General features: G+C 35.5%; 1 protein-coding gene across 1 annotated transcript in view; it reads left to right on the top strand.

The window, feature by feature from the left end:
- The first annotated feature begins 7,251 nt into the window (after positions 1–7,251).
- Positions 7,252–18,214, top strand: part of smad6b (SMAD family member 6b) — a 34,491-nt gene continuing 23,528 nt past the window's right edge. The window contains exons 1-3 of the mRNA XM_073850310.1: positions 7,252–8,724; positions 12,120–12,176; positions 14,080–14,157. Of these exons, the coding sequence (XP_073706411.1) occupies positions 7,938–8,724; positions 12,120–12,176; positions 14,080–14,157 (922 nt within the window). The 5' untranslated portion in view covers positions 7,252–7,937. The remainder of the gene's footprint in view (positions 8,725–12,119; positions 12,177–14,079; positions 14,158–18,214) is intronic.

Raw genomic sequence — 18,214 nt, 5'->3', positions numbered from 1 at the left:
ACTTTCTTTCTCATAAATGTGACTTTATATCTCGCAATTCTGACTTTCTTTCTCGTAAATGTGACTTTATTTCGCAATTCTGACTTTCTTTCTCGTAAATGTGACTTTATATCTCGCAATTCTGACTTTCTTTCTCGTAAATGTGACTTTATTTCGCAATTCTGACTTTCTTTCTCATAAATGTGACTTTATATCTCGCAATTCTGAATTTTTGTTTCTCGTAAATGTGACTTTATTTCGCAATTCTGACTTTCTTTCTCATAAATGTGACTTTATATCTCGCAATTCTGACTTTCTTTCTCGTAAATGTGCCTTTATATCTCGCAATTCTGAATTTTTGTTTCTCGTAAATGTGACTTTATATCTCGCAATTCTGACTTTTTTTCTCGTAAATGTGACTTTATATCTCGCAATTCTGAATTTTTGTTTCTCGTAAATGTGACTTTATATCTCGCAATTCTGAATTTTTGTTTCTCGTAAATGTGACTTTATATCTCGCAATTCTGACTTTCTTTCTCGTAAATGTGACTTTATTTCGCAATTCTGACTTTCTTTCTCATAAATGTGACTTTATATCTCGCAATTCTGAATTTTTGTTTCTCGTAAATGTGACTTTATTTCGCAATTCTGACTTTCTTTCTCATAAATGTGACTTTATATCTCGCAATTCTGAATTTTTGTTTCTCGTAAATGTGACTTTATATCTCGCAATTCTGACTTTCTTTCTCGTAAATGTGACTTCATATCTCGCAATTCTGAATTTTTGTTTCTCGTAAATGTGACTTTATATCTCGCAATTCTGACTTTCTTTCTCGTAAATGCGACTTTATATCTCGCAATTCTGACTTTCTTTCTCGTAAATGTGACTTCATATCTCGCAATTCTGAATTTTTGTTTCTCGTAAATGTGACTTTATATCTCGCAATTCTGACTTTCTTTCTCGTAAATGCGACTTTATATCTCACAATTCTGAATTTTTGTTTCTCGTAAATGTGACTTTATATCTCGCAATTCTGACTTTCTTTCTCGTAAATGTGACTTTATATCTCGCAATTCTGACTTTCTTTCTCGTAAATGTGACTTCATATCTCGCAATTCTGAATTTTTGTTTCTCGTAAATGTGACTTTATATCTCGCAATTCTGACTTTCTTTCTCGTAAATGTGACTTTATATCTCGCAATTCTGAATTTTTGTTTCTCGTAAATGTGACTTTATATCTCGCAATTCTGAATTTTTGTTTCTCGTAAATGTGACTTTATTTCTCGCAATTCTGACTTTCTTTCTCGTAAATGTGTCTTTATATCTCGCAATTCTGAATTTTTGTTTCTCGTAAATGTGACTTTATATCTCGCAATTCTGAATTTTTGTTTCTCGTAAATGTGACTTTATATCTCGCAATTCTGACTTTCTTTCTCGTAAATGTGACTTTATTTCGCAATTCTGACTTTCTTTCTCATAAATGTGACTTTATATCTTGCAATTCTGAATTTTTGTTTCTCGTAAATGTGACTTTATTTCGCAATTCTGACTTTCTTTCTCATAAATGTAACTTTATATCTCGCAATTCTGACTTTCTTTCTCGTAAATGTGACTTCATATCTCGCACTTCTGAATTTTTGTTTCTCGTAAATGTGACTTTATATCTCGCAATTCTGACTTTCTTTCTCGTAAATGTGACTTTATATCTCGCAATTCTGAATTTTTGTTTCTCGTAAATGTGACTTTATATCTCGCAATTCTGACTTTCTTTCTCGTAAATGCGACTTTATATCTCACAATTCTGAATTTTTGTTTCTCGTAAATGTGACTTTATATCTCGCAATTCTGACTTTCTTTCTTGTAAATGTGACTTTATATCTCGCAATTCTGACTTTCTTTCTCGTAAATGTGACTTCATATCTCGCAATTCTGAATTTTTGTTTCTCGTAAATGTGACTTTATATCTCGCAATTCTGACTTTCTTTCTCGTAAATGTGACTTTATATCTCGCAATTCTGAATTTTTGTTTCTCGTAAATGTGACTTTATATCTCGCAATTCTGAATTTTTGTTTCTCGTAAATGTGACTTTATTTCTCGCAATTCTGACTTTCTTTCTCGTAAATGTGTCTTTATATCTCGCAATTCTGAATTTTTGTTTCTCGTAAATGTGACTTTATATCTCGCAATTCTGAATTTTTGTTTCTCGTAAATGTGACTTTATATCTCGCAATTCTGACTTTCTTTCTCGTAAATGTGACTTTATTTCGCAATTCTGACTTTCTTTCTCATAAATGTGACTTTATATCTTGCAATTCTGAATTTTTGTTTCTCGTAAATGTGACTTTATTTCGCAATTCTGACTTTCTTTCTCATAAATGTAACTTTATATCTCGCAATTCTGACTTTCTTTCTCGTAAATGTGACTTCATATCTCGCACTTCTGAATTTTTGTTTCTCGTAAATGTGACTTTATATCTCGCAATTCTGACTTTCTTTCTCGTAAATGTGACTTTATATCTCGCAATTCTGACTTTCTTTCTCGTAAATGTGACTTCATATCTCGCAATTCTGAATTTTTGTTTCTCGTAAATGTGACTTTATATCTCGCAATTCTGACTTTCTTTCTCGTAAATGTGACTTTATATCTCGCAATTCTGACTTTCTTTCTCGTAAATATGACTTTATTTCTCGCAATTCTGACTTTCTTTCTCGTAAATGCGACTTTATATCTCGCAATTCTGAATTTTTGTTTCTCGTAAATGTGACTTTATATCTCGCAATTCTGAATTTTTGTTTCTCGTAAATGTGACTTCATATCTCGCAATTCTGACTTTCTTTCTCGTAAATGTGACTTTATTTCTCGCAATTCTGACTTTCTTTCTCGTAAATGCGACTTTATATCTCGCAATTCTGAATTTTTGTTTCTCGTAAATGTGACTTTATATCTCGCAATTCTGACTTTCTTTCTCGTAAATGTGACTTTATATCTCGCAATTCTGACTTTCTTTCTCGTAAATGTGACTTTATATCTCGCAATTCTGACTTTTTTTTCCTCGCAGTTGCGAGTTTATATCTCACAATTCTGAACTTTTTCTCAGAAATGTGACATATAAACTTGCAATTGTGAGTTATAGAGTCCAGTTTTGAGGAGATAAAAGTCAATGTTCTCAGAATTGAGAGTTTATGTTTAAATTCTGACTTAATTTCTCACTATTGCGAGTAATTTTGAGAAAGGAATATTAAGAATTGCAAAATGTAAACTCAGAATTGTGTGGAAAAAAGAATTGTGCGATAAAAAGTTGCAATTACCTTTTTATTTTTAATTATTCAGTGGCAGAAACAGGCTTTCATTTAAACAAGATTCTCGCCTAAAAAAAACTCTTAAAACTAAACACAAAAACAGTATTATTTGTAACATAATAGTGGATTTCTTACTGTGAGAAATACTACAAATGGAGTGATACAAACAGCAAAATGGTTGATATATAATTACACACACACACACACACACACACACACACACATATATATATATATATATATATATATATATATATATAATTTTACTGTATAGTTAGACAACATTTAACAGTTGAAATGTTGTCACTGTAAAATTGTTACATATACAGCTCCTTTTTCTAGGATAGTGGGGGAAATACACAGAGACGACCTCAGGAAATAATTTAAGGGGTGAATAATTCATCACTATGTGATATTAGCATAGTTACTAATATCAAAACAATCCAATATTATGTAAATTATATGTAAATTACCCCAAATATGCATTTTTGTACTTACAACAGGCTTTGTTTTTACAAACATCAAGTCCATGAAACCACAAATGTCTTTCCTTGGCCAAAAACATCATCTTAATGCTATTCCTTGCATAGCTTTCATAATGTTCCCCTAAAAATGCTCTCTTTCCATTTATCATCAAGCGATTGGAATTGAGAAACACAATAATCATTGCCAAAGCCATTTGAATGCCAAATCTCTCAAGGCTTACATGGTGTTGGACAGAAAGCAAAACTTGTTTTATCATTGTTTCTCAATGCTTGAAAGGTAAAACATTGCCTAGGGTAAAAGATTTTTATTGTAACCACATTAGTAAATATCAATAGCCAGTGAGTGAAGTCACAAATCATTTATCATAGAACCTTGTACAATATAGTCAAAAAGAAATAATATGAAAAACAGTCTAGGTAAACTACTATCTGTCAAAGGACAATTGGGTGAATGGCTACTCTTAGCACTGTTATAACATGAGTGTCTGTGTCTTTCACAGATTTTTCTCAAAAGTGTGAGAATGATTGAACATGGAGCGCAGGGCTGCAATAACAGTTTTCTTTGCCCTGTCTGACGTGTGATTAAGTTACAAAAGAGAATGTATTTGCAACAGGTGCCTCTAATACGGAGCAGGCATGAGGGGCTCCATGCACTCTCTCTCCCTAACCTCCATGAACCTGCCAGGGAAATCCGATTCCCGCTTACACACGGGCAAACACTACTCTTACTCGCACAAGGAGAGGACAGGTGTGTGTGCATGTCGGTGTATGACTAATACTGGACATTTGGGTTAGTGGTTGATTAAATCTGATGATTTTTCTTATTTATAGTTTAAAAAGAGTGCTCTTTTGAAATGTACAAGATTTGATTGAGTTGTAAATCTACATTGGTATGAAATGTTACTTAATTTTAATGTCATTTTTTTTACATTTAAATTTTTACAATAATGCTCAATCCTCTGCATTTCAAAAGTTCTAGTAAATCAGTTTAACATGGGTGTATTACAGTTTCTTAAACTAATAATACATGAAAAATCATCAAATTTAATAATCAACCAACCCAAACATGCAATATTAGTCACTGACGTGCACACGTGTATAATTTTCTTTTTTCTAATAAGATATAACTAACATATGATTTCCAAATCAAGTTTATTACATTATTTTAATTTTCTGTATGCTGATATAAACACATGATGTAATGTTTGTTTGCTTATTTTACAGTGTATAATTTATTTTGTTTCATTAGGAGTGTTAAGTACTAAAGTACTACTTATTTGTTTCAGTGTCAATATGAGAGTCATTTTTAAAAAAAAAAATTGTGTGCTTAGATATAGGCAAATTTTTTTTGTTTTGGGACGCTTGGAGTCCTTATTGAATGGTTTGAGTTGGATCACCTCCCACACAGTTTAATTTCACATCCTCTTGATCATTTGATAAATAAGGCTGTCAGCACAAGTCCATTGTTAAGACTGTATTTACATAGCTTCTTGCCGAATAAGCGTGTCAAATACTGTGCTCTGCTTTCTGGCAAGTTGCCGGGAAATTTATTTCATTCACTGTCAATTCTAACAACAGTGGGCGCGTCTATTTGCGTTTTTCTTCCTCTTCCAACCAATCCCTGTCTCCGGGGGCATGTCGTAAATGTTGGGGAACCAATCAGCAGTGTTTATTGCTGAACTTTTGCTACTTTGAGCAAGTTAATACACTGAGAGAAGTCGCCCCGCCTGGTCTACTCCAGCCAAAGTCTTTAACCCTTTATGTGCATGAGTGAACAAAAACGACACGGAAAAGTTATTAAAGACAAAGTACTTTACTTTTTTTCTTTTTGTGTTTTTTCACATTGAAATTGAAAATGGATCAAACCAAAAAGTCAAAGAAGAATGTGTATTGTGTTTGAATGACTATATTACATTTCAGGCTACTTAGGATGGTATGTTAGTACATTTAGGAGGTTTTCAAAAGGACTGCATCTCACAGTCTATGCATGACCTACTGCTGGAATTCACACCCGAATGAGAGCCGTTTGCAGCTCATGAGGTCATTCTATGGAATTTGCAATCTTCCCAGTCTACTGAAAATTCCTCATGTGCAGGTAACGCTCACTCTGCGTCACAATAACAAACACTATTTCAGAACCTGATTCGGATGTATTTGCCAGGTACAGTTACAAGGAACTTAGCCATTAAAGACAGACATTAGATGTGCAGAGCAGTTCTCAACTACATATAAATGTATATATTTTAATTAAACTAAAATTAAATTTTTGAGAAATATGATCACTCCTGTGAAATTAAAACATTGTAAAAAGTGTCATTCTACATCGAGTACAGTAAAAGTCTATGTAGAATAAAACTCATCCAAGTGATATAGTTTCTACTATTATTTATAACAATGAAATAAGTGCTTAGCAAACACACTATACTATAGTTCAAAGTCTTTCTTTTTAAAGAAAATCTGATTTCCTAGTAGTTTTTTTTGTCATGTATAACATGAGAAAATATGTAATCCTGGACCACAAAATTAGTCAAATGGTCAATTTTTTGGAAACTGAGATGTATACATTTCCATTGATGTATGGTTTGTTAGGATATGACAATATTTGGCTGAGATTGACAATTTGCAATCTGAGGGTCCAAAAAAAAAAAAAATTCAAAATGTTGAGAAAATCGCCTTTAAAGTTATTTAAATGAAGTTATTATCAATGCATATTACTAATCAAAAATATGTTTTGATATATTTATGGTGAAAATGTACAAAATATCTTTATGGAACGTGATATTTACTTAATATCCTAATGATTTTTGGCACAATAGAAAAATGTATCATTTTGACCCATATTATGTATTATTAATATATTGGCTATTGCTACAAATATACCTGTGCTACTTAAGACTGGTTTTGTTCAGGCTCTTATATACAAAAAAATAAAATAAACAATCTTAATGCATCCAGACCCGTAGGTGTCAGTATAAAGTCCTAAATACTGCTACTTTTGCAAAGCCGCTAAATATAAATAAAAGCTTTCTGAGTTTCTTCTAAAGACTTTAGATTGGAATGTGCAGTTGCTGTTAGAAGTTCTTATGCAGTAAATGTATTAGATTATCTTTTGTTTATTTAAAAAAAAAGGTATGTAAAATGTAAAATTTACTCCGTATACCCAGCGTAAAGCTGCATTGACATCATTTTGGAAATGCCTGTTAAATATTTATTGGATTTTAACATTTGTTCTAATTTCCTCGCAGTTCTATCTTTGCTGAGAATAAACAATCATCTTAGTTAGGATATATGATGAGAAAAGAAATAGATGGATGTTACGCCTTTAAGAGTTAAGAAACTTGAAACCTTGTTTGCGCAACAATCAGTGCAGCTCAGAGCCGCCAAAGTGTCTAGACTAGCACATGATGGTAGTCAGCCAATGGCTCCATCGCTCTCCTCGGGGGCCCTGTGTGTGTGCGTATGTGTGTGTGACAGGGGGAGAAAAAAAGGAAAAAGGGAGAGAAACGGAGAAAGAGAGAGAGATCTGGGTTGCAGTTTGACCAGGTCTGAACACGGAACCAGGAGCACACTGTAAGTCCACGGATTGTTCCTTTTCTGGCCCCGGAGCGCGCACAAGGATATTTTTGGATCGCAAAAAAGAGTGCGCTGGAATAGTGGAAAACAACCGGAATGGTGAATTCTGTGAGGAATTGTCTGTGGATTTAAATCGCCGAGGAGCAGCTTCATTCATGTCACCGGACCCGCGGTTGAAGAGTGGATTTGAACGTGTTTCAAAGTCCGAAAACATTTGAGAGCATGCGACTCGTGTAGCTTTTCGCGTGGGATTTTGACAACAAATATCTTTAGTGTAGTTAAAATCCGTAGTGCGTTTACAAACTAAAAAGCATCCACTTTGCAAACAGTGTTCACATGTAGGCTACTTGACAGCGTTCTTCTAAAATGAATGCGTTTCTGCGTAGCCTTGCGGTCGTTTGACGTTCTCTCTTTTTTTAATGCAATATAACATTGTGCCTTCCAAACTAATGTTGTGGTTTTGCCACCAATATACGGTGCTCTGCTGTGCACGGGCTGCACGGCATTCGGCCAACATTAATGTTGCAAGAGCTCAGAAATAGTTTCAAATCGCGAAGATCTGAACGTAAATAACTCATCTAGAGTTTCAAGTTGTCGTATGTTCAGGACGAAACGCTCAGGTCTTGTGCGGCGACTCTGGAGAAGCCGTTTGATTCCAGATAAAGAGGGGGGCGATGGATATGGCAAAAGCGGCGAGGGGTCTCGAGACGATCTGCTTGGCTCCAACCCAGAGAAAATTCCCAAGACGGAGTTCAGACCGATGACCCCGAGCGGGTCGCCTGGCGTGGACTATGGGGAAGCGTGTACGAGGAATCCCACTGCGAGCAGCGGTGGTGGCACCTCAGGGGGCGTTTTGGACCAAGATGGGGGTACGGTGTGTGCGGTGGGAAGCCCGAGGTCTGTGCAGGACAGCGATAGTAGAACAGTCACTTGCTGTTTATTTAAAGATCGGGACCATTATTCTGGGTCTAGAAGCCCGGAGCCAGGCTCGTGCCAGTTCGTGCTGAGGAACATTGGCTCTTCTCGGGACCCCGGTCCTCTTGAGAGCCAGGAGACGAAACCTCGCTCCGTCATGGAGCAGGAGCTCAAGACCGCCACCTATTCGCTCTTAAAGAGGCTAAAGGAGAAAACCTTGGATACTTTGTTGGAAGCCGTGGAGTCCAAGGGAGGCATGCCGAGCGACTGTGTGATGGTATCGCGGACCGAGCTGCGGCTAGGCGGCCACATGGCTCCTCCACAGCTGCTCATCTGTAAGCTTTACCGGTGGTCAGACCTGCAGCACACGGCCCAGCTTAAAGCGCTCTGTGAGTGCAAGAGCTTCGGAGCTCAGGACGGTCCGGTAGTGTGCTGCAATCCATATCATTATAGCCGACTCTGTGGGCCAGGTAAGCGAAGCGATGTCTAAAACCTGAACTGACTAGATTTTACTCATTATTAGGCTTCACTTTCAACCTGCTGTTATGCCAAAGGGCTTTCCTCAGGGTTCCCCTAACAGATGCACTGAAGCTTTGTTATTACAGTGATTCATGTACTACAGAATGCCATTGATAAAATGAGTGCAATAGCAAAGAAGAATTTCCACTTGCTATTCAGTGTGAAAAGAAATACGGTTAGTCAAATTTAAGCAATTACGTTTCAGTGCTTATTAAGTAACGACAGCAGTGCCTTGAAGAATACCAGTTTGCACATTGTTCACAATTTAGCATTTCTATACTGTCCTGTTTTTATTTTCTGCTACTTTGTAATTTTTTCAATACAAACATAATCGAATGCATGACGTTTTTAAATGCATTTAATGCAGGTTTTTGAACTGACAGTAGATTACATGTGTGACCTTGATTAAATTAGGCTACTGCTTAGTTTATTAATTATCTGTTCATACATGGGTTATGTAGGCTATTCTCCAAAATGATTGTTTCAAATAGTAGTACAGTTGGGACGTATATTTTTTATTTAATTTAGATAATTTCATGAGTGTACTGATCTCATGTAAACACTGGCTGTGTGGCTTTTAAGATCTAAAATCTAAGTCCTAAGGAACGCAAATATGTTTTCATTCGATCTTTTTCTTAGTCAAGTCGTTAGCAATAATATAGCCATAAACTGGGTTCTTTCAACTCACAAGGCTCATAATGACCAATTCTTGTTAGTTTCTAAATTTCAGATGCTATTGTGGTGCGTTTAGTCCCAAACAACTCGTTAAACTGCTCTTCACATGCTTTAAAATCCCACAGATTGATGGACTAACCTAACGATTCGAATTCCTAGCATTCACATGATAGATTGACAGTCGCATGAGGAGACCACTGGCAACCTGAGGCACTTGGCAACCTATAAGTCAGTTTTTCCACAATAAATCCCCGTATATTAAGAGATAATTTTAATCAAAGGCTTCGAACTGACAATTACACTCTTTGCTCAGCATTTTATTGGAGTTTCTCAGAGCTTGAGTCGCTTGAGGGAGACAGCAGCCCCTCTCTCTCCCCTCTGTTCTCTGTAGAGACACACATAGCTCACAGGCGCTCATGCGTGTCCCCATGAAGATGGTATTTCTTTCATGCGATTGAACAACAGAGCCCTCTCAATCTTCAAACTCCATCAATGGTTTTGACGGGTTTTTTCAAGGTTAATTTTCACAGACGACGTTAAAGACTGAAATCCTATTGTTCAGACTTTGCCCTGTGCCTATGAGCGCATTTAATCACGTAAAACAATGTTTGAGCAAACATTTCAGTGTATTTAGCAAGGGCTTACAAAGAATCTTTAGCTGCTGGATTTGTTTAGCAATGTTTAGCGAGAAATACTTTTATTTTGCTTTGCAGTTTAAGCTGACAGTATTTTAAGATTACTTCGCTTCTTTTTGCGACGACTTCATCGCTTTGAAATTATATTAGTTTCAAGTTGCGCTTTAAAAGTCACTATTTTTTTCCTAAGGAGGACCCCTCATGCTATTTAGGTGAAGGAGTGGCGGTAATATACAGTTTGCATACAACTGGCGCCAGACTGACTCGCTGTGTATCTGAGTGACTGAGTTTAGGATCCTGGCAATTACTGCCGCCACTCTTAAAGAGACAGTCCACATTATGCTTTTATTTTTCCCCCCACGACCAAAAGGCGAGGTCATTACTTGTCCAGAGACTTTTTTCCTTTGTGCCTTCGAACTTTTAATGCTTTCCTTTGTTACTAGACGAGTTTTTGCGCGTTGTAAATTCGAAAAAACTAATTATACAGGCTTATACACGTTGTTTTTGTATTAGTCCTAAATGGGAAAAAAAAATCGTCCATGATTGGTGTCCATGCCATTAAATAGTGAATCATCTATAAAACAACCTTGTGTTTTATTCAGCTTCAAAAGAATTTTGCCTCAGAAAGATGAAGTATGTGACACTGGACCACAAAACCAGTCATCCAGTAAATTTGTTAAAAATTGAGATTTATAAGTCATCTGAAAACGGAATAAATAAGCTTTCCATTGTTTTTTATTTGTAAGAATAGAACAATATTTGGCTGAGATGCAACTATTTGAAAATCTTGAATCTGAGGGCGCTAAAAAATCTAAATATTGAGAAAACCACTTTTAAAGTTGTCCAAATGAAGTTCTTAGCATTGCATATTAGCGTTTTGATATATTTACGGTAGGAAATGTACACAATATCTTCATGAAATGTGATCTTAATACCCTAATGATTTTTGGCATGAAAGAAAAATTCATAATTTGACCCATACAATGTATTTTTGGCTATGCAAATATACAAATATACCTGTGCTATTTAAGACTGGTTTTGTGATCCAGGGTCACACATATATATTGTTCATATATAGTAATTTATTTAAAATAGGCCGAATTATTTATTTAACTCACTGTTATTGTGTATGTGGATGTTTAAAATAATTTAATATTATGTGCTTACACAAAGTCAGTTCATGATACGTGTTTTCTTTTTAATCCAAGGCGTAGTTGTTTTTAATCTAGTATTTAAATAGAAATGGTAATTGGTGTTTTGTTAGTTTACTGAAACTCAATAGAAAATTAAAATATTAAACTTAGCTGCTATTAAAAGATATATTAAGTATTTGTGCATTTTTATTTATTTTTTTTTTAGCTGTTGAGACAACATGCAGTACATTCTCTGCAGTGATTTTGAAAAAAAAAACGTGAAAAAAATGTAACTTGGTAGAACGCTCTCATTGATATTTTAAAGCATTATAAAATCAGAAAAAAGTAAATAACTGAATATGCACGAAGGAAATGTGAATAACTTTGAATTTAGCAGATATCTGGTGCTTTCTCTGCAGTTTTGTGTATACAGATATCATATGAACCTACAGTATACATACATATATACACTATTTATATACACTACCAGTCAAACAATTTTGTGCAGTAAAATTGTTTTTTAAAGAAATATCTTTTGCTCACCAAGCCTGCATTTATTTGATCCAAAGTACAGCAAAACAGTGACATTTTGAAATATTTTTAGTATTTAAAATATCTCTTCTTTTATTTGAAGAGTGATGAAAATTTAGGTTTGATCACAGGAATAAATTAAATTTTAAAATATATTCAAATAGAAAACAGTTATTTTATATAGTAAATATATTTTAAAATTTTACAGTTTTTGCTGCACTTTGGATCAAATAATTGCAGGCTTGGTGAGCAGAAGAGACTTACTATCTAGTCTATCCAGACATATCTATATTTAATATATCTAACATATCTATATTTAATTTCCCCATGTTTTTCAATTCAAATTGTAATCATACTGCTGTTGTATTATAGAGTCACCCCCTCCTCCATACTCAAGACTTTCCCCCAGCGAAGAACACAAGCCACTGGGTAAGTTTCACATACACGCTCTAATTGCTAATTAAATATGTATTTATTTAAGAAGTCGCTGTAAATGATAATGTACATGTGCATACTGAGGGAACAGATGATGGGGGATCATTTACTGACAAATTGAATAAAATCATCTGTGTAACAAAATAACCTGGCCAGTGCCATCAGTTGTCACCCACTGGTTGAATCCCTGGCTTTACGGAGAGCCAAAGGGGAAGCAAAAAGTAGAACAACGTGAAGAATTTTAATGGTGGCAATTAGGCACAGTGACCAACTGAGAGCCAGCAGAGGCTGCAGCCAGTATCCGGCGGGCCCATTTTCAGCATGCCAATCTGGAGACGGCCTGGGCTCGGCCCTGTCTGTTGTGAGGGTTGCTGGGGCCTGGCACTGGGCTGGGATATCCTCACGGTACCATGGCTAGCATCGGCCACACTGTTGACAGGAGGTGGGCTGGAGAAAGGGTACCATCTGGAACTGATGCTTTGGTGGTTTCCAGCTCAGCTTGTTAATTGTGATTGCTTTTTTTTTTTAGATCAGCATCTTAGAAAGCAGAGAGCGGCCTGATAACTCATTTATTTGTTTCTAGGATTGGCTCAAAAGCAGCATTTGAGCTGTTAATACCAGTGCGCAATTCTCACTAGCAAAGCAAAATACGTTAACGTGCTTCTATGTGAAAAGATTTATATACAATAATACAATATAATTGTATAATACAATATACAATATCCTTAAAAATTTTGCAATTTAGTTGTATTAAATAAAAAAAGTCTTAAATGGTACAAGAAGTCTTAATTATGATTTTCAGGACGGAAAGACAAGATTTGCTATATGGCACTTTGAAAGGTTATGGTTTTATTGAATAAATATGAGCTGCACTTTTTAAAGTTAAGTGTTGTGGTGCTTTGTTAACAGGAAACAACATTTTTCTGCCGTTCCGAAAACGCCACCTGCTGACAGAGAATAAATTAGCATTTTCAATCAGCCAGATTGCGTTTTTTGTTCAGACTAATGCGAAAACCACACCATATTTTTACCCTGCAAACAAGCAAGTTGTAAATGTGAGCTGGTGGATCGACAAGAAGATTATAAAAAAATAAACAATTAAGTTTAATGTTATTTAATTAATGTCATGATTGATAATTCTTCTTTAAATCAATATAATAACTGATACTTTTGACTCATAAATTTTCTTAAAAATGGTTTGAAGGCTGAAATGTGAAGTTTGTAATTTTATAAAATGTTTTGTTTTTGTGAAAACAAATGACCTGTATTTCAACTGTAAATCATTTTACAGTGTGATGTTATCATAGATGTTGCCCTACCCTGCTCATATGGTATTAATTTTATTTGTGCAGGTCTTAAAAAGTCTTAAATTTGAGCTTAAAAATCCTGCAGATACCCTGATTTAGAAAAGTCTCTTATTCTCACCAAGACTACATTTATCTGATGAAAAAATACAGTAAAAACAGTAATATTATGAAGATTATTACAATGTAATATAAATTTTAAAAATAAATCAATAAAATAGCTTATTTTAATGAATTCTTTGTATTCTTTTATTTTTATTCTTATGGTCAGAAATCAGAATCTGATTTGGTGCTCAAGAAATGTTTGAAAAGTAAGATTTATGTTGACACAAGAACGGCATTTATTTGAAATAGGGTATTTTGTAACATTATAAATAAATCATGAACAAAAATAATTAATTTCTTTTAAAAATCTGACTGACCCCAAACTTTTGAATGGTAATGTAAGTATTTCTATAATATAAATATTATATTATAGTGAAGACTGTGGCATGTTGCTTGGTAGCAGTACTTTTAACACTCCTAAAATGTTAATTAAAATTGAAAAAAAATAATTTACAAACTAACCAGATGACATAATTTTGTCTCCTCAGATCTGTCAGATTCCACACTGTCTTACACTGAAACAGAGGCTGCCAGCTCGCCTAACGTCACCCAAGGGGAATTCTCAGGTGAGTTTTCTTATTTCAAATACTTCTGCTCTGAAATGTTGAGCTGTTTTAATTCAGTTTGTCGGGAAGCTTTGTGTCAGCCTGGCCTGTGATACCATTGTCAGACGACCTGTTGCTGTTTTTTCCAGTCCCGGAGAGCTCATGTGGTAACATCTTTGTTCAAACAAAGGCTACGTGCCTGTGACGGTGACCTTGCACCAGATATTTACTTTTCCCCCCTTTCTGCAAGAGAGAGCAGTGAGCATGCAGAAGGTGTTTTTCCTATTAGTTGTCATCTCAAAGTTTGGCAGGAATGTTCCAGTGACATAAGTTTGCATTTGTTTTAAAGGCCGGGAAGGGGTTAAGTGCTTGGTAAAAGTCTAAAATGCAAAGAAAACAGCAAGGCATACCTTCCACTATCCTAAGTTCTGCGGGTTCCCATGGAGTGTGTTTGAATAAATGAGCAAACTTTGCAGGTAATTTGGTTTTTATGTTGTGCTTTGCTCCTCCTCATTAAAGGCCATTAGGAGTGGAGAGAGTGCGGTGGAGATAAAGCTCTCATTGTGAGCCCAGCAGAGGTTCAGTGGGCCGTGTTGGCTGGCCATAGAGCCTGCCTCCCCTCCTCTGTTTTCTTTCAGAAATATTTGAGTGGGATCAAACTGTAATAAGATCCAAGCTCGAAGGGACACACACACACTCGAGCACACCGAGTCACGTTATACGCTCTGCACACAACGGCGTGTAGCGGAACACACACACACACACACACACACACACACACACACACACACACATAAATGCACATATCAGCCTTTACAGCTCTATCTTGACCGGAGTGGGCTTTTTTTCGTTGCTGAGAAAGGGCCACACCGAGAGAAAAGAGGAGAAATGGTCTTGTGTCATGGTTTGAGATGAAACACTCCCCTCTTATGGAATGAAATCAACATGCTTCTCTCATAAAACTGGAACCGCACCGTGCATGCGTAGGATCATGGCCGCAGAGACAGAAAGGCTAAGGCCTTGTTATGCAGCGCTAGAAATAGCATTCAAAGAGAGCGGGTCAATCCGCCCCCTTTCCCAGAAGGAGCTACCTGAGCTTGTGGCTTCGTGCACCCTGTCACCACCACTTCACAGGCTGGCGACACTCCTTGCGCAAACAAATGATGTTTCAAATGCTTGCTGAGATTTTTTTTCTCTGGACTGGGTTCGTGTGAACTATGACTTACTTGTAGGTTCATAATCGGGCCTTTTTAGCCTGCATGCAGGGGCATTTTTAACTAGATATGTTTATTATTGTGATAGACTGACTTTTTTAGTTCATACAAATTTAAAAAAGATCTCGCTCAATTTAAAAAGAATTACCCTTACGACTGGTTTTGTGACCCAGGGTGTGTGTATATATGTTAATAATTGTATATATAAGTGATATTTTTAATAAAGCTTTTATATTAACAAGTGACATTTTAAACATTTTTTTTTTACAATTTTATATTTTTTTATATAGCATGCATATGCTACCATTTTGGTTACTGGCCAATTGTTTTTTACATTTTATTATTATTATTTCATTTTATCAGTATTGTCAATATTTAATGTTTAAATGTACATGCTCATATCCCCTGTTTTTACATTTTGATCGCTTAAAAAACATTTTTATTAAAAATAATAATTTTTCATACTGTACATGATGGCTAAATGCAGTTACAATTCAGTAACACTCACTTAACATTTAAACATTTTTAGTACCATGTTTAAATGTAATCTTTGTGACTTTAATATAAATTTTTCATACTGCACATTTTAATGTTGTGATTCACTTGTAGTTTAAAAAATAAAATTTTAATATTTATCCAAGCAACTTAACAAATGATGACAATAGAAGCAATCAACCCAACAAAAAAGCAACAATATGTAATTTTTTAAATAATAATAAAAAATAAAAAGAATGAAAAGTAGACAGAATAGAAATAGAATAGAAAGAGCTAGTGTTTAGAAGGTCAAGTTATTGTTCTTTTATAATAAATAAAAAGAAAACAAGTAGATAGAATTGAATATTTACATTTATTTTCCTACAATTTTAATATCAGGTAAGTATATTGGTAAGAATTGTAATACCTTGTGTAATCGTACCAGGAAAGCTTGCTAGTTAAGCATTCAAAATACATAATATCCAGGTCTTTTTTAGTACAGTTCATAATAATTCAGTGTGAAGCACTGAATTGACAGCTCGCCAAAAGGTCTAAAATGTGACCCTGGATCAGAAAACCAGTTTTAAGTAGTACGGGCATATTTGTGACCCTGGACCACAAAACCAGTCTTAAGTCGCTGGGGTATATTTGTAGCAGTAGCCAAAAATACATAGTATGGGTCAAAATTATAGATTTTTCTTTTATGCCAAAAATCATTAGGAAATTAAGTAAAGATCATGTTACATGAAGATTTTTTTGTAAAATTCTTACTATAAATATATCAAAATGTACTTTTTGATTAGTAATATGATATGATAGAACATAATTTGGACAACTTTAAAGGTGATTTTCTCAGTATTTTGATTTTGTTGCACCCTCAGATTCCAGATTTTCAAATAGATGTATCTCGGCCAAATATTGCCCTATCCTAACAAACCATATATCAATAGAAAGCTTGTTTAATGAGCTTTCATATGACATATATATTTAAATCTTGTAAAATTTTACCTTATGACTGGTTTTGTGGTCCAGGGTCACATTTGTAAAAAATAATAGATTTTTTTTTATGCCAAAAATCATTAGGATAAGAAGTAAAGATCATGTTTCATGAAGATATTTTGTACATTGTCTACCGTAAATATATTAAAATTTAATTTTTGATTAGTAATATGCATTGCTAAGAACTTCATTTGGAAAACTTTAAAGGCGATTTTCTCAATATTTAGATTTTTTTGCACCCTCGGATTCCAGATTTTCACAAATAATAAAGTTCCATAGATGACCCTCTCTAAATCACCAAACATAAGCTATGTAGATTTGGAAAGGGTCGCCTATGGAATTTAATCCCTTGCCTTTATGATACCTGTAAAGAAAGAAAGAAAGGAAACGGATCTAAAATCTAAAAGCGTTCATACATATGGCCATCCACCCACCCAGAATCCCTTATCCCACCCCACCCACATGCAGGAACTAGTAAAGCTCTTAAAAGTGAGGCCGGGGGGCCGAAGGTGGGAGGGGAGCAGATTGCAGCCCCCCTGGGCGAGTGTAACTCCTGCTCTGAACACTCATCCACTCTGTTTGACAATAGCAACAGAACACATCTCAACGAGTCTGATGAAAACTCGCTACCGCCCAAGGGCGAGATTTTAGAGAATTTGGCGTCTCGCTTTGAAAGACAGTCTGTGGATGCTTGAGATCTGAGGCTATTTATGTAATAGATCTTTGATGTCTTGCAGCCTCAGTGAGTTTGTTTGAAGCACACTGCATTAGGGTTTTCAGCTCAAATCTGTCTGTAAGCTTTTCTGCATGCATTTAACATTTTTGCGTGTTTGTGCACGACTCCTTTTTTGCACATTCTGGAATCCGTGTGAATATTTGCGTTTCTGCATGTTTGTGTTGGTGTCTGTGATGTCTGCGCTCCCGTGTTTGGGTACATCTCTGTCTGTTTGTGTTGTTTGTATCTGGATGTCTATAGTTTGGCGTTTCACCCACAGTTTCTCGTTTAAAAGCAACTGTGTTTGTCAGTTTATGTCTACACTGTGTCAAAGCACAGCTATTGATTAAGTGTTCGCTATGTTTTCAAAGCATGGTCGGCGAAACATGTGGTCGTGATGTGCTACATGTGTGTGTCTGTCGAAATGTGTGTGCGCGTGTGCGGATCCAGTCGCATTCTGTAGCTGTGACTGGGTTGTAATGCAGCCCACCTGTTTCCTCACTCCTTGTTGTGGCCGTGTGGAGATCAGAATTATGTTCTTTGAAGTAGGTCTCATTGCTTCCTGTATAACTGCATGCATGTGAGTTTGTGTTTCCTCTCTGTATTGGGGTTTTTGTGATCTTTGTGGTTCACAAGCGCCTGTATTGGGAGGTGGCTTCTCCTCATCCTCTGATGC

This window comes from Garra rufa, chromosome 11, assembly GCF_049309525.1.
Source record: "Garra rufa chromosome 11, GarRuf1.0, whole genome shotgun sequence".
NCBI classification, from domain to species: Eukaryota; Metazoa; Chordata; class Actinopteri; order Cypriniformes; family Cyprinidae; genus Garra; species Garra rufa.
This window is presented reverse-complemented; position numbering and strand designations above follow the sequence as displayed.